This window comes from Microtus pennsylvanicus, chromosome 9 (assembly GCF_037038515.1).
Source record: "Microtus pennsylvanicus isolate mMicPen1 chromosome 9, mMicPen1.hap1, whole genome shotgun sequence".
Lineage (NCBI taxonomy): Eukaryota > Metazoa > Chordata > Mammalia > Rodentia > Cricetidae > Microtus > Microtus pennsylvanicus.
In genome coordinates this window covers 41877139-41897258 of record NC_134587.1, presented here as the reverse complement: position 1 = coordinate 41897258, position 20120 = coordinate 41877139, and the positions used below count along the sequence as shown (strand labels likewise).

At 53.2% G+C, this 20120-nt stretch overlaps 1 protein-coding gene across 4 annotated transcripts in view; it reads left to right on the top strand.

The window, feature by feature from the left end:
- The first annotated feature begins 264 nt into the window (after window positions 1-264).
- Window positions 265-20120, top strand: part of Brd3 (bromodomain containing 3) — a 32269-nt gene continuing 12413 nt past the window's right edge. For 2 of the 4 annotated variants that reach the window (XM_075985557.1, XM_075985554.1), the window contains exons 1-6: window positions 694-844; window positions 12319-12626; window positions 13554-13691; window positions 14806-14953; window positions 15622-15836; window positions 17587-17958. In XM_075985557.1, coding sequence (XP_075841672.1) covers window positions 12414-12626; window positions 13554-13691; window positions 14806-14953; window positions 15622-15836; window positions 17587-17958 — 1086 coding nt within the window. In that variant the 5' untranslated portion in view covers window positions 694-844; window positions 12319-12413. Of the gene's footprint in view, window positions 362-693; window positions 845-1194; window positions 1262-12318; window positions 12627-13553; window positions 13692-14805; window positions 14954-15621; window positions 15837-17586; window positions 17959-20120 lie in introns of those variants that run through there. The other 2 variants (XM_075985555.1, XM_075985556.1) reach the window with 2 other exon arrangements.

Here is a 20120-nt window from a genome sequence, read left to right as displayed (position 1 = left end):
AGGGACTTATCTCGTTCGTCTCTTTCCACGGGCAAGGCAGATGGGAACACACTGAGTCTCGTGGGGAGGGAAAGTCAGCCGGCACAGCCTGGGGCATCCTGTACTGGTAGGTCTTTAGCTTTGAAGAACTGGCACTCTTCCACCCCAGCAGCCAGGTCTCTCCTGGGTCCCTAGGTCTTCATCCCGCCCCAGGGTTGTCGGGGCGGGATTGATCGCGGCTCCTCCCCGGCAGGGTCCGCCCTGCGCGCGCCCCCGCCAGGCTAATTAGGCACGCGGTTTGTTTACAAACACGAGCTCGGGGAAGGTGCGCGCCGCCCCGCATGTGCGCGTCCGGGTTTGAGGGAGGCCTCGGGGCGCCCAGGTAATGACCCCAGGGTCCTAACTGCTTTCCCGCCTTTCCCACGCTTTCCTGGGCTTCTGGAAATCCGCCCACCTGCTCTTGTCCTTGCAAATAGCAGGGGACACAGGAGAAAGCGCGCGCGGGCAGGCCGAGGTTCCAGCGACGCCCCGGGTCCTGGCGGGCTGACTTCCAGCCCCGCCCCCACGCGCCCCCCGGGCCGGGCCCGCTAGCGGCCGGGTCGGCAGGGCGGGCAGCCGGGGGCGCGCGGGGCGGGGCGCGGCGCGGCGCCGGCGGGGCCGGGACATGTAGTCCGTGCGCCTCGGCCTCCCCTGGGCGGCCCTGGCGCGATCCCGGGCGCGGACTACGACTCCCGCCAGGCGCCGCGGCGCAGCGCATGAGCCCTGTACAGCTCCGGCGCGTCTATTATGCTGCCGGGGCCGGCGAGCCAAAGAGGAGCCGGCCGCGCGGGCCGGGAGGCGACGGCGCTGGAGCCGCCTAGGCCAAGTACGCCTTTCTCTTGCTTCCTTGTGCGTGCGGGGTGGCGGCGGCGGGACTGGCTGAGAGAGCGCGGCCCCGAGCGCATGGCGCAAGCCTCCCGTGCGTCCCAAAACCCCGAGCCCCGGGCCGCCGCCTCCGCCGCCTTTGTGCGCGGCCGCGATGCAACAAAGCGCGGCGGCCGCCCGCCCGAGGTCGCGGCGGCTGCGCGGGCTCCGCTCCCCTCCGCTCTGCGCCCGCGTCTTGCCGGCCGCCTTGGGCTGGCCTGGGAGGCGTCGCCTTGGTCGGAGCGCCCAGCCTGGACTTGGCACGGCCCGCGCACTCCGCGCCAGCCCTCCCTTACGGAAGGGATTTTTTTTTTCTTTCCCCTTTTCCTCTGCCCGCCATCTTCCGAAGGGGACTGCCCGGAGGACGCGGCGCGGGAAGGTGTGCGCGGTGTGCCCCAGGGTCGCGGCTGTGCGCTCCGGCGCCACTTTGCTGGCGCCGGCCTGGGCGGATCGTCTCGGGGCAGGCAGGCCAAGCTGGGCCTGGGCTCTGCGTGAGCCTTGCCAGGGGGGCCAGCGGCGGCGTGGCTTGGGGGGCGGCGGCCGCCTTTGCGGAGTTATGGCCCGGGAACGACTTTGCGCTCTCGCGAGTTACTGATTATTGCAGCCAGGCCAGGAAGAAACCCAGTTCACGTTTTGAAATCAGCCGAAAGAGTACTAATCCGGGCGAGGTCGAGTTGAATCGAGGTGGGAGGAGTGGGGTGCACGTCTTTTTCCCACTTAGTGTACAGCACGCAAGCCAGTTGGGTGAGGAATACGCATCCCAAAGCCTCTTGTATGAGGTTCTTGAAGGTTCCCGGTGAAGAAAACCTGACGGCCTGGGGAAGTTGTCTCCACCAGTTAGTTGCTGCGCGGGGGCAGGGCTGACGTGGAAGCCTGAACGGTCTTCGTTGCCCTTGGGGGTAGGGGGCACGGAGGAGACTCACTGGGAGCCAGTGGGGGGGCATACTGTTTTGTGAGTTCCCGCTTTAGGGCTCAGTCCTAGCTACGCTTTGCAATTTTGTTCGAGAGCTCTCTGCCTGAAATAAGTGCACAGCTGTTGTTTCCCTCTGTACCTTAAACTTCCTAACTGTTGTAGACGTTTGTGTCTCTCAGTGCGTTCTTCAGTGGCTAAGATGGGGCTGGGTGCGAGAAGAAAAGTAAGTGGAGGAATTGCTGGGGCTCAGCTTCTGCCCCCCTGGTTGCTTTTTCTCCGTGTTGTTTTGCACTTTCTTAGTCCTTAAAGTGGCGTTTATTGTGTGTCTGTGGGGATGTCCCTGAAGAGAGCTGAGATCTCTGCTGTACTCCCTGAGAGTTTCTCACCCGCTTTCCAGGTTACAGGACAGGGCTCCTGCAAGGACCAGCCCCAGGCCCCAGTGACCTTTTCTGGTGGCTCCATGGCCTCTCGTTGGCAAATAAAAGCCTGTTTGCTGTTGGTTCTGTCTGAGGCCTTGATATGTGCTGTTGGCTGTAGATCAGGAGAGGTGAGGTACAGGCTTGACTGCTCAGGAGGCAGGGGTAGTTTCTTGCTGATCTTGCTGGGGTAAGCTCTGGGCCCACTGCTTGAGCCAGGCGCTAGGAGTTTGGAGATCCAGTCCTAGCCCTGTGTCTGGGAAACCCAGGAGAGAGAGGCACTGAAAAGCTTTTGCAGGGTGGGTGACCAGGGAGTGTGTCCAGTTTTTTTTTTTTTTTTAAGAAGGTGCTGCTTTCTTTGCACAGTGCAGTATCCTGCTTTGGAAGTGAGCTTTGAATGAGAGATGGAGGGAGTAAAGGCTCCCTCCTTCCCTTAGACTCACAGAAAGCGAAAGTGGAGGAGTGTTGAAAGGGAAGGCACAGCCAGACTTGATTCTGCCCAAGCTCCTACAAGCCTGGAGCTGTGCCCCCACGGCCTCCCAGGGTTACCTTGTCCACTTCCTGGTTTACTGTGGCCTAAGGCCACAAGTGGGGTGTTCTGCCTACTGTTCAAGTGAGTGCTGGAATGCCCAGATCTCAGAAGGAAGAGCCACTGGAAACTATTGGCTGGGGAAACCAGCATCCAGTGGAGACCCTTTCTTGCTTCAAAGGGTACTGCAAAGTTGTGACAGAAAGCAGTGATCCTTCCGTGGGGCAGCCTTGAATCTTGTGGGGTCCTGATGAAGCTATGTGCTGCATCCCCCCCCTGCAGCCTCACATGGGGGCTGCTGGGTGCCCCTTTTGTTTATTTTTGGTCGTTGCTGCCCTGGTCCTGAGTCCAGTCCTTCTTATCTTAAGTGTTGCTGGGTTCTTTACAGGGGAAAGTGTCCCATTTTGAGTGCTCACAATTTGGTTGTCGCCTTGTAGGCCTGTTGGTTGATACAGATCCCAGTCCATGTGTTTTGTGGGGGTGGGGGGTGGGGTGGGCTGGCTTTGGCTCTGGCAGGCTAACACTGTGTGTGTGTGTGTGTGTGTGTGTGTGTGTGTGTGTGTGTGTGTGTGTAAGAGAGAAGAGAGGCTTTGACTTTGGCAGGCCAACACTGTTGGCTCTCATTTCTCAGTGTCTCTATGGCTTGATATGGCTTGATGACCTTGAACTGGACATACCTTTTGGAGAACACCCCCTACAGAGGGACTCACTAGGTGTTGGGGGCTGGAGGTGGAGGGGTTTCCAGCTGTGCAGAAGTGTCACATGGGTACAGTAATGTCCAAGGATCCTTAGTCAACTGCCAGTGGCATTAGAAGTCGGACTTCCTCACCCATGTCCAGATATTTCCAGAAGACATATCCAGACGCTGTGTGTCCTGTAGAGGAGGAGCCCCATGGGACCTGGAGCCTGAGGTGGAAGGAACATTTGTGTCACAGGCATTAAACCACAAGTCTTATTGGTGGCATGGCCTCAGTTTCTCATAAGCATTGAATGATACCTGCTTGGGTTCAGTTGCAGTAGGTGCTGCTGTTGGGCCTGCTGACACCCCCCCCCCCATACCTTTTGAACACGTGACAGAAAGAAAGGGAATTGAGCTCTGCAGGTAGCCTGTTAGACCAAGGGGAAGGTGGGTTACTACACGCTTCGGGCTACCCACCAGAGAGAGCCTTGGAGAACTGACCCAGCTCCCTGGAACCAAGGCAGATGCAAAAGACTTGGCTTAGCATTCTTAGCTCTGCTCCAGTCTATTCTAGGTGAGGCTAGAGCCTTGTCTTGAGTGGACTGAGGACAGGGCAAGGTGGTAGCCCTGGGCTCCTGGCCCTCTGGCTCACCCAATTCTGTGCTTCTTGACCTTGTAGTCTCCCAGGCTGTCACCTTTCTCAGCCCTCCTTCCCGCGGGTTCTGAGGGAATTGGTTCCTCGGGCCGCTGGTTGGAGGGGAGAGACTTGAGTTACTCAGGAGTAAGGACTGATAGAGGTGGCTTTCTGGCTGACACCTCTGTTGGGTGGCTGATGGATGGAAAGATGAGGTGGTTGAGCTGCTGGACTGTGAGCAGTTGCATCGACCTCCCGTCCTGACCCCTGGTCTTGCTTTGGAGTGTTTAGAGAGCTGAAAAAGACAAGGTGACAACCCTGTGGGTTTTAGTTGACCCATCTATAAATCAGGCCTCGAGTTGGGCTTTTGTCATGCAGCCCAACAAGAGAGTGTTTCTTCTGTGACTCAACAGATGCAGGTGCCAGGTGTCTGCTGCCCAACTTTGTTCTGTTCAGTGTAGTATCAGGCTCCCCGAGCACGTGCACGTGGGGCTACTTGGCGGTGTGTGTGTGTGCGTGCACGTGTGCTGGGACTCCCTGTAAGTACAAGGATTGTGATCCACCTTCCCTCTGCAAGTTAAGTGTCCCCCAGAGAGTGTAAGGTGTCTCTTAGCGCCTCACAATGGTCTTGTGTGGGGTGGCTATGGTAGGGTGTTTCAGAGGCCCTTCTGGAGACCACAGTCTCCAGACGTAGAACAGCTTAGTTTCCTTGGGCAGACTGCTGGATTATGAGACATAGAAACCTAAGAAAAACCAGAACTTGTGAAGCCTGACGAGCCTGGGGCTATGGGCAATGTTGGAAGTCAGAGGTGTGGTGCCGGTGACAGCTGCAGCCACCAGCCTTATGTGCCCTTCCATCGGACAGTCATGGGTTCCACAAAGCTGGCCCTTCATGGGGTGGGGCTTGTCCTATCAGCTGGGTCCCCTGCCAGACAGGGCCAGGCAGCTGCTAGAAGCAGGTGTGGTATGACTAGGGTGAGCTTGGGATGCTGACTGGGAGTAAAGGACAGGCAGTGCCACTCAGGAGAGTCTCCAGTGGACAGGGAGGCCCCATATAGACCCGTCTGCCTTGAGGCCCCCAGCCATGTTCCTCCCCAGGCCCCAACAGCAAAGAACAGTTGGCTCTGTCTGTCACATAATTGGCCTTGCCCTAGCAGATCTGTTTTCCCAGGCCTGGAGGACCAACCCTGGGGTGGCCCCTCCCAGGGCACCCAACTGGTATGCCAGTATGAAGGCAGTGGCATCGTTGAGAGTGCTGTAGACATAGTGATGAGTCTAGGTAGATGGCCCTGTTGGAGCCTGGTTCTGACTCCTGCCTGGGCCATATTGGGTCCCTGTTCTCTATGTCTGAGAGGCTGCTTGCCTTACCTGAGAGCTGGAGCCCATGGATGCTCACCAATGTATTAGAACTAGTAGCAAGAACCTGGGGCTGAACTCGGACCATTAGGGTCCCAGGGATACAGAAACCTAGTGTAAGGAGGGACCCATCAGTATAGGGTCCTCTAAAGCTATGATGACTTGAGGGCAATGGGGAGACTAGGGTATGGAGCTATGATGACCTTAAGTGTGTAGAAGTGAGCTCCTGCTTATCACAGAAGACTCTTGGGGATGGGGATGGAGATGGACTCTGCATAGCCTTGACTGTCTTGGAATTTGTTATGTAGATCAGGCAGACCTCAGACTTAGAGATCCTCCTGCCTCTGCTCCTGTCTCCTGAGTGACGCAGCCTCTTTAAGGCATCTTGTGGTTGGCAGAGCGTGGTCTATGGTCAGCTGAGGCCCTGCCCTTTGAGTCCCCTATTGAAATCTGGGCATACCCAGTCTGGCTTTCTTTGTATTCTGACCACCCATGAAACCACTTCAACCCCTCCATCATCTATGCCTGTGCTGCCACCCCCCTGCCCCAGCCACTTTTTTGCAGCCTCAGCTGTCCCCAGCTGGGAGCCCCTTAGGATGGCCCCTGCCTTTCTACAGCTCAGACTCTTTGGAGTCCCTGGGAGCTGAACTGGCTCTGACTCTTCTCCCACATTGCCAGGGCAGCCTTCCCAGAGAGAGAGCCCTTTCAGCTTACCTTGAAGCTCAATGTAGAGGCTTCTTCCCCGGATCCCAAGAAAAGCTTTCCAGGCTAGATAGATATGCTTCCACAGCCTGGCAACTGTCCCATGCCTGGGCTGACCCAGGCTTGACACGGGGGTGGGGGGTGGGGGTGGGGGGGGAGGTGCTAAGTGCTTGGGTAAGTAGCTGTGGAGCCTTTGTCAAGCCTGAACACTGGGCTGCAGGGGGTTCTGGCCCTCAGGTCCCTGCTGTCTAGTACTGCTGGCCTGGTGTAGGGGGGATTGAGTTGACTGGAGGAGGATGTGAGATTGCCTTGAGCTTATTGGGTGTTTTCCATGGTGATAAAATTGTAGGTTCCTATCCCTCCATGTCTTTCTAGGGCGCCTGAGCCCTGACCTCTCACCTTTGCTGATTTGTCCTTTGGACTTAAAGGGCTGGCTTTTTCCTTTCATTCTTGGACCTGGGGAAGGGGTAGGTGGCCTGCCTAAGGCCATACAGTAAATACAGTAAGACTGGAAAACTGCAGGATTAAGGCCTTCCTTCCCTCTGTCCTGAGTGGGTTTGGCAGGTGGGCAGGAGGGTGGGGGAGATAATAGGGGAGTTGGCTCTATAGCCTTTCTTGCCTTGGTGTGGTGAGGCAGCTGTCATCAGTGTAGGATATGAGTTGACCCCCCCTCTCTGGGTGGCCCCTCTGCAGCCTTCAGGGACTCACTAGAGCCTTGCTCCAGGCTTCCTCTGGTGCTTGTGGGCCTTTGTGGTTTGTCTGAGTTTCCACACTAGGTGGTTTCACATCCTCTTGAGGCTGATGCCTCCTCAGATGGACTTTCACCCGCAGCTGTCCTGAGGTATTGCCCATTGTGGGTCCCGTGCTGTCCTGGAGACCCAAGTGAGGGGATTCTAGGGCGCTATAGAGAAGTCAGGCTCTGCTGAGTGGCAGGCCTGGGGAAGGGGGCCTCAGTTTCCCCATGAGATACAGGCCTTACCTCTGTCATGTCTGACTGAAGTGGTTGCTACAAGTGTTAGTTATACTCCCGTGTGGAAGCGTCTGTGACTGGTCCTTCGAGGGCTTGGAGCTGCTGTGTCCTGACTTACTCAGGATCAGTGCACTGCTGGCTGGGACAGACAGCATGTAGAAGGGTGGCCCCCTGGGGGTTGTCCGCAGTGAAGAGTTGTCTGACGTTCATTGACATGCCAAGGCCCACCCGCTCCTTTACTGTGTGAGGTCCTGCCATCCTATGTTTGCACCTTTTTGTACTGGCACCCAGTAGGTTGGGTTCCAGCTCCATAGGTACCAGATGTGCAGGACCATCTGCACCACAAAGAGCAATCTCAAGGCCGCTGGAGCCCCTCATGTCTCTCCTGGTGTCCGGTGGGGCTCAGGGGAGATTTTCTGAGTTATAAATATGAGGCTGGGCGGTGGTGGCGCATGCCTTTAATCCCAACACTCAGGAGGCAGAGGCAGGTGGATCTCTGTGAGTTTAAGGTCAGCCTGGTCTACAAGAGCTTGTTTCAGGACAGGCTCCAAAACTACAGAGAAACCCTGTCTCAAAAAAAACCAAAAAAAAAAAAAAAAAGTAAAACCCTGAGGTCTCTTGGGCATTCTACTTTAGTTCCATCTAGCCTACCAGAGGCCTGGTCCCTGCCTCAGCTTCTTGAAGGATGTGGTTATCTTCTTTTTGCTTATGGCCCAGATTTGTAGGTTAAGACAAGAATGCCCTGTCTCTTGGCAGTCCTAAACTGTCTGATTTGTCCAGTCTCCCATTTGGCTTCTGCGTCTCCCATTTTTGCCATCAAACTCCAGACACTTTCATTCATGGAATGTACAGTGCAAACCCCTAAACGATAAGATTGAATCCTAAGTCAAGGTTGAGGTCAGTGGCCTCCAGCAAGGCTTGCCAACAAGTCTGTCCAAGGCACAGGCTGATTCCCTTTTGCTTCAGTCCTGAGTGCCGTATCTTACCCCAAGCCTTGCTCCTGAGTTAGAGAATGGAACCTGTGTTGTCCTGGAGGCCCAAGTGAGGGACTCTAGGACTCTGTAGAGAAGTCAGCCCTGGGTACCACAGCTCTGCTGCTGCTGCAGGATCACTATCTATTCAGAAGTTCTTAGCAGCATACTCTTGGTCCTCTGACCTTCCCTGAAGAAGGTGATGCTGTATTGGAGTCTTCTCTTAGGCCTGAGGATAGGGATCTGTAAAGGAGAGACCACCGCTCTCTACCCCTAAAGGGTGTTGTGTCTACTGGTTTGGCCTTCTGAAATCTGAAAAGTTGGCAGTTGAAACATGTAACCCAACAAGAGGTACATCATTGAATTAGCTAGTCTGAGCTGTAGAGTGAGACTCTTGTCTTGAGCCAGAACAAAAAACAAGGAAGGGAGAGGTACCTCTGGTTGGTAGGCTTGTGAGCATTGCAGGGGTATATCCAGCAGTGAGATAGAGGGCCCCAGCCATGGGCAGAAATGCCTGCTGGCATTTCAGGTCACCATGACTTACCTATCCCTTGGAGGAACCTTAGAGGCTGAGCTTAGGGTTGCATTGCAGCCCATGCTTCTTGTATTGATGGGAGTCTGCATATTTGTGTACTCTGGTGTGTCTCTGACTCTGCCCACAGCAGCCCTGCTTATCTCAGTTGTACTTTCTGGAAGCCTCCTTTGCCTCCTAAGCCTTCACCCTGATAAGCAGCCTAGGCCCACTATGGATCAGAAAGCTGTTTCTCTCATGGGAAATAGCTTTTAAGGAAGCCGGTGGCTCTCCTTCCTTCACAGGTTCTCTCACTGACTTATCATTTCCTGTGTGACAGTCCAGTTCTCTCTGCACTGCTGTCTGGATAGTTGAGGGCTGCTAGGCATTGATGGCTGAAGGTCAGGCCAGGCTTACAGTGGCCCCTGCTGCCCAGACATGCCAGACTAGTTTGCTTTGAAGGGAAGTATGTGGACATTTGACTCAGTCCAGAGGCATGGTACTGTGTGCACCATGGGGGTTACTATGTGTCTTAGGGTTTCTACTGCTGTGAGAGATACCATAACCACAGCGACTCTTATAAGGAAAACGTTTTGGACTACAGAGCGAGTTCCAGGACAACCAGGACTGTTACTAGAGGAACTTTGTCTCAAAAAACAAAACAAAAGTTTCAGAGGTCCATTTTTCATCATGACAGAAAGCATGGCGGCGTGCAGGCAGACGCGGTGTTGGCAAAGGAGCTGCTCCATGTTGACTTGAAGACAGCAGGAAGTGGTCTCAATGTCACACTGAGGGAAGCTTGAACAAAATAGACCTCAAAGCCTGTCCCCACAGTGACACACTTTCTCCAAACAAGGCCATATCTACTCCAAAAAAGCCACACCTCCTAATAGTGCCACTCCCTATGAGTTTACATTCAATTACATTCAAACTACCATAGCCAGGAGCTTAGGTGCCCACTAGTTGGGATCCTACCTCTCAGCCCCTCTCTCTGGTGGTCCTGGGAACTAGGCGGCTTGGCTTTTCCTCCCTCCCTGTGTGTTACCCTGCTGTCACCCTACTCCTCCATCCCAGGCGTTAGGACACTTCAGGAGGTGGTTCCCAGTGCCTGGGTATGGAAAGGGCTGTGACCATCTGCCTTCCTCAGAGGAGGCCTCCTGTACCTTAGCCTGCAGTCTCAGACCCCTTTCGGTGTCATGGGTCCTCCAGGTCAGATTCAGTCTCCTGTTGCAGCTCTCTGGACCCACACAGTAGCAAGACCAGCCTTTGTTCCTGAGAATCTCATATGCTGTGAGAGTGAACTTCCACCCCTACACTGGTCATAGCCAGCTTGTGCTCCCTGAGCCCTGAGTTCACAGCCCCATGGGAGATGAAAGGACACACTGTGAGGCTGGCAGGTAGCAAGGGTGAATTACAACCCTGATGGCTACCTCAGCATCCACCCTGCAGCCCCATGCTGTTAGGATTTCAGTAAGTTCCAAGAAGGCCTAGGGAGGACATGAGCCCCACATCCTGAGGAATCATGAAGGCTAACATGGTTACAGTAGCTACCCATCCCAGGGCCCTATCACCTCAGGCCCTGCTGGTTAGTATGGAATCAGGAGCAGGGTTTTGAACCTACAAGTGATTGATCCAGTATGTTAACAGGGTCATCTCCTTTGTATAGGGCAGGACTGTCTGATGATCCCAGTGAGAAGTGATCTGGAGGTAGGAACTGACATCCTGGTGGACTTGTGGCCTTGAACTTGTGCATAGGTAGCCTTTGGTCTACAGGGGAGGGAGAACACAGCTTCATGGTTGTTGGCGCGGGTTGGAGGGGCTGCTTGCCCTCTGGTCTATTCCCAGAGGCTGTGGGTGCCCAGGATGATGCCTGCAGAGCCTCAATGCAGACACAGATGGCGCCCCAGAAAGCTTAGAAGCTCTTCTTGGATGCAGTAAGTGGGCAGTAAGAGCTGCTTGACAGGTGACACATGTCTGATGGAGGTTTTTGAGACCTTTTCTCCCCTGAGCTGGGGTGGAAGGAATGGAACCTGCTGAGAGTAGATGCTACCAAATGTTTAGCAGCCAGCCTTCTCCAGAGGAGCTTCAGATTGCAGCATTTACCAACCTCTGTGGTGAGACTTGAAAGGACCAGCAGGATGCCAGCCAGTCTGAGTACTCCAGCCCCACTCATCTGCCTGTAAATGTTGGAACTGGCTGAGCATCTCTGGATATTGCCTTGAACCATTCCAATGTGATAAACATAAACATACAGGAAAGTTTGAAAGATATCAAGGTTCACATGAGGCACCAGGCCTCACATGCAGCATGGAGCCTGGGCGAGGCCTTTCGCAGTGGAAGTGGGTCTATATGGTGCTACCTAGCTTCCTCCTCGGGAAACAGCTGCTGAGTCTTTGCAACTGTCCTAGGGACAGTCCTGACTGGGGGCATCAAAGGAATGAAGAAAGAACAGGCAGATATGGAAGAACAGCTGAAAGTCAGGTGGACTGGGCTTTTTGATGGAGAAGCTGCAGCACCCTGGAAGTTCAGCACATTCCTTATGTACAGTTGAACAGGGAGGTGGGGTTATTGCTCACAGATGAACAAGGAGGCGGGGTTTATGGTATACACACTGGGTCAAAGAGGCAAGTTTAGCGGATCTCTGCAGGAGTAGTTGCTGTAAGAGAGTGACTTAAGACTTTAAGTATCTTGGGGAGGAAGCTGTGGTGGACCATTTCTGCACACTTGGACCAGAAGAAGACTTTGCTATTCCTTTCTAGGTCTCACCCCAGGGAGTGGGTAGGGCTTTGCCATTCCTCCTTGAGTCTTAGGCTATGGTTGTGTCCATGTCAACAGACTGCAAGAGGTTTGAATGTTGAGGGAACTGTATATATTCCTGCACATGCTCCTCCTGTATGACTCCCCACACACACCCTGTGTCATACTGTGTGCTACCTCTGCTTTATAGTATCCTCACTGTTGAGTGTCTGCTGAGTGGTGCTGCTCCCTTATCAGTGCTGTACCATGGGAGTACCATGCAGCAGGGACACCATGCAGTGGGGGAGCCCTGTGAAAGTTATAGCACGGTTTCTGTTGAGTGGGGACACCCAGCATGCTACCAGTGTTGCACATTACCCTGGCTTTTCAGGGATTTGCAGAACTGTCATGGACACATCAGCTCTGTATGTGGCCAGTATTCCTGACAGCTAGGATGGGGACTTGAAGTCTCAAAATGTGTCTTGTTCAGGAATTGCACACACAGGTGGGACACAGAAGACTGCTATGTAGTCACCCTCTTTCACCATTCTGACTGGGTGAGGGCCAGGCATGTCACAGCTGGCTGCCACCACAAACCCCAGCTGGTTCTCCTGGTTACATTAGAACCTCATGCCATGCCTCAGGGTCCCAGCTCCCTGTGCCAGGTTTAGGTCCGCAAACCAGTTGTTGCTCATCTCTCAGCTAAGCTACATGTTGTAGTTATCTGATCCTCAATTGTTTAAAACATCACCACAGACAAGTAGTTGACAGACAGGTAGAATTGAGCCAGCCCTCACCAGTCCGTGGGGCTGTGAGCTGAAAGGGACTAGGACCTTCATACTCTTCTCTATCCCCTTTCTGGGAGCCAGTGACTCATGTTTGCACTTTTCCCCGGTAGAAGAGCAGTGGCTGGGGTGGCTCTGAGGAGTGCCACAGCCACACAACGAGGTGGTAGGGAAAGTTGGTCCTTGCTGAAGTAGAGGCTCTCCGAGTGATAGCGTGTCTGCTTGCTTCTGCAGGTGCCTGACTGGGCCTAGAAATGGGATGCCAAGCCTCCATAACGAGTGCCTCTCTGAGCTGCTGCTGTGACAGCAAGTGATCAAGCTGCCAGAGAATGTCCACTACTACAGCAGTTGCCCCTACGGGGATCCCGGCAGCCCCGGGCCCTGTGAACCCTCCCCCACCCGAGGTCTCCAACCCCAGCAAGCCTGGCCGAAAGACTAACCAACTGCAGTACATGCAGAATGTGGTGGTGAAGACACTCTGGAAACATCAGTTCGCCTGGCCGTTCTACCAGCCTGTGGATGCAATCAAGTTGAACCTGCCTGTGAGTGGCCTTTAGCCCACTCCTGGAAATCCTGCCCAAAGGTGGTGTCTGAGATACAGCAGGTGCTGCCTGTGCCTCAGTGCCGCACAGGAAACCATTGGCCTAGTAGGGTGGCTGCCCTCGGTTCAAGAAATGGGGAGAACCCCTGGCTTCCATGGTGAAATTAGAATAAAAGGGGCCACAGTAGTGGTTATCAACCTGTAGGTCGTAACCCTCTTTGGGAGTCTAGTGATCCTTCCACACAAGGGTCATCTAAGACCATTGGAAAACAGATATTTACATTACAGTTCATAACAATAACAAAATCACAGTTATAAAGGAACAACAAAAATAGTTTTATGGTTGAAGGTCACATTAACATGTATTAACTGTATTAAAGGGTCATAGCATTAGGAAGGTTGAGAACCCCTGGGCTAGAGGATGATGGGGGCCTGGGTCAGAGGGCCATGTAAATCTCTAACTCATGCACTAGGGGCTGTGCTTCTGCCCACTCATCGTGATTCCTCATAGTCAAATGCCAGGTGTGCATCTAGGCGGTGGTCCCTTTACTGCACACTCAGATTTTATCTGGATATAGAGATACCTGGAGAGTTGCAACGAGAAGGCCAGCACAGGCACTTTTTCATTTGTTTCTGTACATGCTTGATCCCTGGACACCTGCAGGTTTAGAATCAGAGGGAGTTTGGCTCTGTCTGCATGTGGACCAGCTCAGGCTCTGCCCCCTGCTGGAGAAACCCATGAGAACAGATTTGGCAAGAGTTTGGGACTGGCCAGGAGTCTCTTCTACCACATGCCCCACCTGCTCTTAGGCTTCTAGACCTAGCCCTGGGACCCAACTGACTAGGGAGGACCTTGCTGTGCTTGGGAAACTTGAGAATAACATTGACTCTTTCTTTGATTAACACCTCTGAACATCTTTTTCCCTAGGATTATCATAAAATAATAAAAAACCCAATGGATATGGGGACTATCAAGAAGAGACTAGAAAATAATTATTATTGGAGTGCCAGTGAGTGTATGCAGGACTTCAACACCATGTTTACAAACTGTTATATTTATAACAAGGTGAGATACAAAACAGCCCCAAAACTGCTTGAGGGAGCAAGCTTGGCACTGGGAGGTCCGAGTCCCTGCATGCTGTTGGTTCATAGGTGACTTGTGAGTCCAGGCCCTCTGCCATGGCTCTTGGGGTTGCAGCAGACAATGTCCTGGCACCTTTGTGCTCAGTGATTCCCTATGCCATCCCAGTGGCCTGCTGGGGGGTTAGTGGAAGCTGGGTAGCTTTTAGAGGTCCCTGACATAGCCCATGGACTCTATTCTTTTTTATTTATTTATTTATTATTTTTTATTTATTTATTTATTATTTATACAATATTCTGTCTGTGTGTATATCTAAGTCAGAAGAGGACACCAGACCTCATTACAGATGGTTGTGAGCCACCATGTGGTTGCTGGGAATTGAACTCAGGACCTTTGGAAGAGCAGGCAATGCTCTTAACCACTGAGCCATTTCTCCAGCCCCCATGGACTCTATTCTGAGACCTAGGAGCTCTACCCTTAGAAATCCTAACGGTGCAGAACTGTGGGTCCAGCCTGCCATCAGGAGGAAGTAGTCAAGTAGACTGTGACCCAGTGGGCAGCCACCCAAAGTGTTATACAGAGCACTTGGAAACTCTGAAGAGTGGTCAGTGTTAGAACAGATGGCTAAGTTCGCAGCGCCCTGCTTGAGGGTTTGTTCTTTTAGCAGTGTGAATATAGGAAAGGTGTGAAAGGTGTTAGAGCCCAGCTGTGGAGGCCCCTTTTCTCTGCTTGCTGGATGAAGGAGTTTTTGTTTTTTGGTTTTTTTTTTTTGGTTTTTCAAGATAGGGTTTCTCTGTAGTTTTGGAGCCTGTCCTGGAACTAGCTCTTGTAGACCAGGCTGGCCTCAAACTCACAGAGTTTAATCCAAGTGCTGGGATTAAAGGCATGAACCACCACCGCCCAGCTATGAAGGCTGTTTTTATACTTTGTCTTTGTTTCTATTTTGGGTTTTTTTTCACATTGAAAAATATTATTCTTGCCTTTCCTTCACGCCGAGTCTCTTAACAAAATTTAACGCATTCTTGTACTACAACCTACAGTGTCTTTTGCCAGTGCACAGCTCCTTTCACGGCAAGTGACCCGGGTTCTCTGTCTTCAGCCCACAGATGACATAGTACTAATGGCCCAGGCCTTAGAGAAAATCTTTCTGCAGAAAGTAGCCCAGATGCCCCAGGAGGAAGTTGAACTATTGCCCCCTGCTCCAAAGGGCAAAGGCCGGAAACCAGCTGCAGGAGCCCAGAATGCAGGTAAAAAGAGGCAGACAGGGAGTGCAGGCATTTTCTGCTGAGATTATAAGCGGAAGGGGTCGGTGTGAGTTCCCTGACCCCTCTGAGCTGTGTTCCTTGTCTGCCAGGTAGGACAGGTGTGATGAGCTTGACAGGTACAGATCTGTCTAGAACAGGGAGAATATCGCTGTAGCTGCTGTCATGTGTCTGGTGATCTCCCACATCTCACTCCTGTTTTTATTGATCTTAGCATTGGCTTTGACTTGCTGTCTGGTTTAGAGGAGTTTGTCTCTCGGTTGGAGAGAGTCAAGGTAATCATTATCCAGAGCCATGAGGCCAACTTGGGGTCCGATCAGATCTGAGAATGGGTATTGACTAGAGATGTGTCAGACAGAATGACTGACTGGGCAGGGAGTGGCTGAAATTAAGCTAGGGGCGAGAAAGGCCAAGTCCTGGGTTGTTAGTTAGCTATGGGCTCTGAGTGGGTTTCTCTACCCAGCTATGGGGCTTACTCTGGTTTTAACTCAGTGAACATTGCCCAGGCAGCAGGGCCAACTCCTGCTCCAAGGCTAGGAAGAGACTGCTTGGTCTGTCCCAGAGGCCTTAGTGCTATGGCTGGATGGCATGGTCTTAGATGCTTCTTGAAACACAGAACCCACTGAGTTGAGCTCCCTGTCCTTGCTTTGAAGGTACACAACAGGTGGCAGCTGTATCCTCGGTCTCCCCAGCAACCCCCTTCCAGAATATACCCCCAACTGTATCCCAGACACCCGTCATTGCTGCCACCCCTGTACCAACCATCACTGCAAACGTCACATCGGTTCCCGTCCCCCCAGCTGCTGCACCGCCTCCTCCTGCGACACCCATTGTCCCTGTGGTCCCTCCCACGCCGCCTGTAGTCAAGGTGAGCTTCCCTGAGGCCTGCATGGCTATCTGGTGAGGTTGGCTGGAAGTCTGAGCCCCATAGAGTTCATGAAGCAGGGGCAGTACTGGGGCAGGTGGGCACTCTACTGCCTTTCTAGGTGCAGCTGTTTGGAAAGATTTTTCTGCACAGACAAGGAGACCGAGGCTCAGGGGTAGAGGTCACATGGCTGGTGCTGGCCGGGCTGGACTTGAACCCCAGCTTCTCCGGCCTGGTAGCCCTGGCCTTTACAAGCCATTGGGGAAGGTAGGAAGGTATGGAGGGAGTAGTGAGGGTAGAGGGGTCAGATCATCTTTGGTCATTCTTGGGGGAATGGTGGCCAATGGCATGAGCCTGGATTTGTAAGGGTCTGACAGCTATCCCTTGTTTGCTGAGAGTTCTCACGGTGGACACTGTCCTGCCCTGGCCGGGCCCTACTTGGGTCTAGATGGAGTGGGACTTTCTGTGAGGTGCGGGGTTGGCAAGGCCTGTTGAATCTCCTGCTTTGAGTAGGGTCCATAACAGGCACTCATGTGTGTTATCTTCTTCAATTTGATCCTCACAGTGACCCTCTGGGGCAGGCAGTAGTCCCCCCTCTTACAGATGAGGAAACGGGCGCTCAGGGGTTAAATGGCTCTCCCAAGGTAAAATGCCACCTCCATTGCCTTCCCTTCCCTGTGGCCTTCACTGCCTGCACTTCCCGGTGGCGCCTGGCCAGGCTGTTTGCCACAGCGAGTCTGCCCTCCCACCCCAGGTCCTCTGCAGCTCGCGCTTGGTGCTTGCCATCCTGTAGGTGCCCATCAATGTTTTTGGATGGCCAGTTTGTGCCCCTGTCAGCCTGGGGTGGCAGCTTGGCTGGGAAAGTAACTAGGGGGCTGTCAATGCAGGTTCTGTTGCCATCACCTGGCCTGTGAGTTTGTGGCTCTAGTTGGCTTCTCCGCCCACCTAAGCAAGCTAAGAGAAATCCGCTGAGCAGGTCTCACTATATACCAAACCCTGATCCCAACTCAGTTGGTGATACCTGTTGGTTGGACTCTTCAGTCTGTGGTAGAGATGCCTTTCCCCCTTAGGTCCCTTGGCAGAGACTATATGTGTGTCAGCTATTAGCAGCCGGCTTCAGGTGCACCCATGGGAAGCTGTGGTACCTCCTGGGCTTAGCAGCCCTCTGCACTGCCTGTGCCTTCCAGATAAAGAGTCCTGGTCTGTCCATGCCTACAGCCCTTAGAGTCTCTTGGCCTGTAACTGCTGTGACTGCTTCATGTCTCCTGGTCAGGCTGCCCCCACCCATCCAGCCTGGAATGCTCCTCCTGCCTCCCCTCCTTCTGCTCGATTTGTGTCTGTCCTTGAAGCACCTGCTCAGGGCCTGGTCTGGCGCTTTCCTCCTGGTCTTTAAAGCAGGGAGTCTCTGTCTCTGGCACCAATCTGTGGTGCTTGTTAGATGTTGGGTGAATTCCCTGCAGCACCTCATGCTGCTCAGGTCAGTGATGCTCACCCAGCTGAATCCTCGGGGCTGAGGGAGAGAGTCCCAGCATCACCATGGCCAGCTGTGTGACCTTGGACTGTGGGCCTGGCCCCTCTGAGCCTCGGTGTCTTCTGTACTGTGGGGACAGCTGAGAAGGAAATGAGACCCTGCATGTGGTCGCTAGCTTGGCGCCTGGCAGGCAGTCTGCACTCTGGAGGTGTGGCAGCTGTGAGACACATCTCCCTGTACACTTCCTTGTTTCTGGAGTTCACTGTTACTTTGTTGTCCTAGAAAAAGGGTGTGAAGCGGAAAGCGGACACAACCACACCTACGACATCTGCCATCACTGCCAGCCGGAGCGAGTCTCCCCCTCCACTTTCAGAGCCCAAGCAGGCCAAGGTGGTAGCCCGAAGGGAGAGTGGGGGCCGCCCCATCAAACCTCCCAAGAAGGACCTGGAAGATGGTGAGGTCCCACAGCATGCTGGTAAAAAGGGGAAGTTGTCCGAGCACCTGCGGCACTGTGACAGCATTCTCCGGGAGATGCTGTCCAAGAAGCATGCTGCCTATGCGTGGCCCTTCTACAAGCCAGTTGATGCTGAGGCTCTGGAGCTGCATGACTACCATGACATCATCAAGCATCCCATGGACCTCAGCACAGTCAAAGTAAGTGGGGTGGTGTTGAGGGCAGGGTAGTGCCCATAGCCAGAGCCAGCAGGCTCTCCTGCCTGCCTGAGCCCACTCTGATCCTGTTCTGCTGATGTCCCTTGCTCCTTGAGAACTAGGCCTGCCTATACCCTGACCTGGTCAGGGAAGAAAGCCTGTTGGTCCCTGAGTCTGCACCTCTATTGTCGGTTATTCTGGTGAAACAGATCAGTGGTTCAGTTCTTCCTTTTGTCCCCTAGTTCTGTATCAGCAGATAAGGGGGCTTTTAAAGGTGTCTGCTTCTGAGGCTGATGAAATCAACCTGGTGTACATAGAAAGTTCCAGGACATCTAGGGCTACACAGAGTCCTGTCTCAAAATCCCTGATATGTAGGCACCTCACGGCAGAGGTGGGAGTCTGGTGGTGGGTCTTGCCTTAGCGCTTGGCTACCTTTGAGCCCTGCTCCCACCCAGACAGAAAAGTGGAGAGAGATGGGCAAAACAATGAGGCCACAAGCTGAGCTGTGCCATCTCCTTGCTAGGTTTTCTCAGAGTCAGTATCTCATTTTGGGTTTTGCTATGTCCTGCCAAATCAGGGCTGGCGGTCGTGAAAATGGACTTGAGCTTTTGCAGGCAAAAGAGCTTGGGAGATGACAACCCTGGAGCTGGGCTTGGTTCTTCTGCCCTTCCTAGAGGGAATCTCTGTGGTAGCCTCCTGGACTCTCTTTGCCAGTTGAGGCAGGCAGCCCCCATCTCTAAGTCGTGTAGTGTTTTAGTCGCATGTATCATCCAGGCGTCCTTGTAAAGGCAGTGGTGTCAGCTGCTGTACCTCATCATTGGCACAATCTCCCAATAGAAGCTTTTCGTCCTAGGTAATTATATCGGGCAGGCAGGCCACCTAAACAACTTTATGCCCGGTGCTCATTTGAGTAAAAATGAAGTAAGCAACTGGCCTGTCTAGCAGGATTGGGGTGAGGAAGCAGGCCCTGGAAACCACATAACCCCAAAGCTGCTGGAAGCCTTGTTTTATCCTGCCTGGCCACTACTGTGCCATTGTTTGGAGTTCTGGAACTTGCCTAGGGTTCCACTGTTTTTGATGCACTATGACAGGTTGTCCTCTCATTTTCCTTTGGGTCCAAGATGAGGCAGATTTGGGAGTTCAGTTTACTGAGAAGTTGCCATGTGCTTTGCTCAGGCTTGTAGAGACACTAGGTGCTTACCCAGGTGACTCTTGCATGACTGAGTCTGATTAACACCCTATGAAAAGACTATAGCAGAAGAGTATAAGACAGCCTCGATTTCTAAAGACTCTGCAGTAAAGGGAGAAAATACCTTAATATGGTGTGAATTTCATTTTTGTTTAGATTTATTTTGCCTGTATGCATATTTACCTGCATGTGTATATGTGCACCATGTGCATGTCTGGTGCCCACAGAAGTTAGAAGGTTGAGTCCCCTGGAACTGGAGTTATGGATGGCTGTAAGTTGCTATGTGGGTGATGAGAACTGAACCCAGCTCCTCTGCAAAAGTAACAAGTGCCCTTAACCACTGAACCATCTCTCCAGCATCTACTGTTGACAGAGTTTAATAACAAAACTTAAGGGGGAAATTGTACTGACATGTGTCATACCACCTCCAGGAGGCTTTTCTCCAAGCAGCCTCTGCTGAGAGCATGGTTGTCTTTGGGCACAAGGGACAAGCCTGTTATTTTATTTTTTTTTCGAGACAGGCTTTCTCTGTAGCTTTGGAACCTGTCCTGGAAACTAGCTCTTGTAGACTAGGCTGGCCTCAAACTCGGAGATCCACCTGCCTTTGCCTCCTGAGTGCTGGAATTAAAGGCGTGTGCCACCAACACTTGGCTCCAAGCCTGTTATTGAGATCCCTCCACTGTGTGGCAATCCATGTCCAACCAGAGGTTAAAGTGGGTGGTTAGCCCCTAGGTCACTGACCACTGATCTCCACACAAGACAGGAACTTGACACCCTTATAAGTGCTTAAAGTATGCCAATCCACTCTCCACCAGTCTGCCCCGCTCAGCTTTGTGTGCCTGCCTGTGTGACCCTGTCCAACCTTGGGCTAGACTTCAGTGGAGTGTGAGGGGCTTCGCTACGGGGTGACCAGGTCCATATGATTCGTCAGCATCAGCTCCACAGGCCCCTGCTGCCCTCCATCCCTGCACAGTCT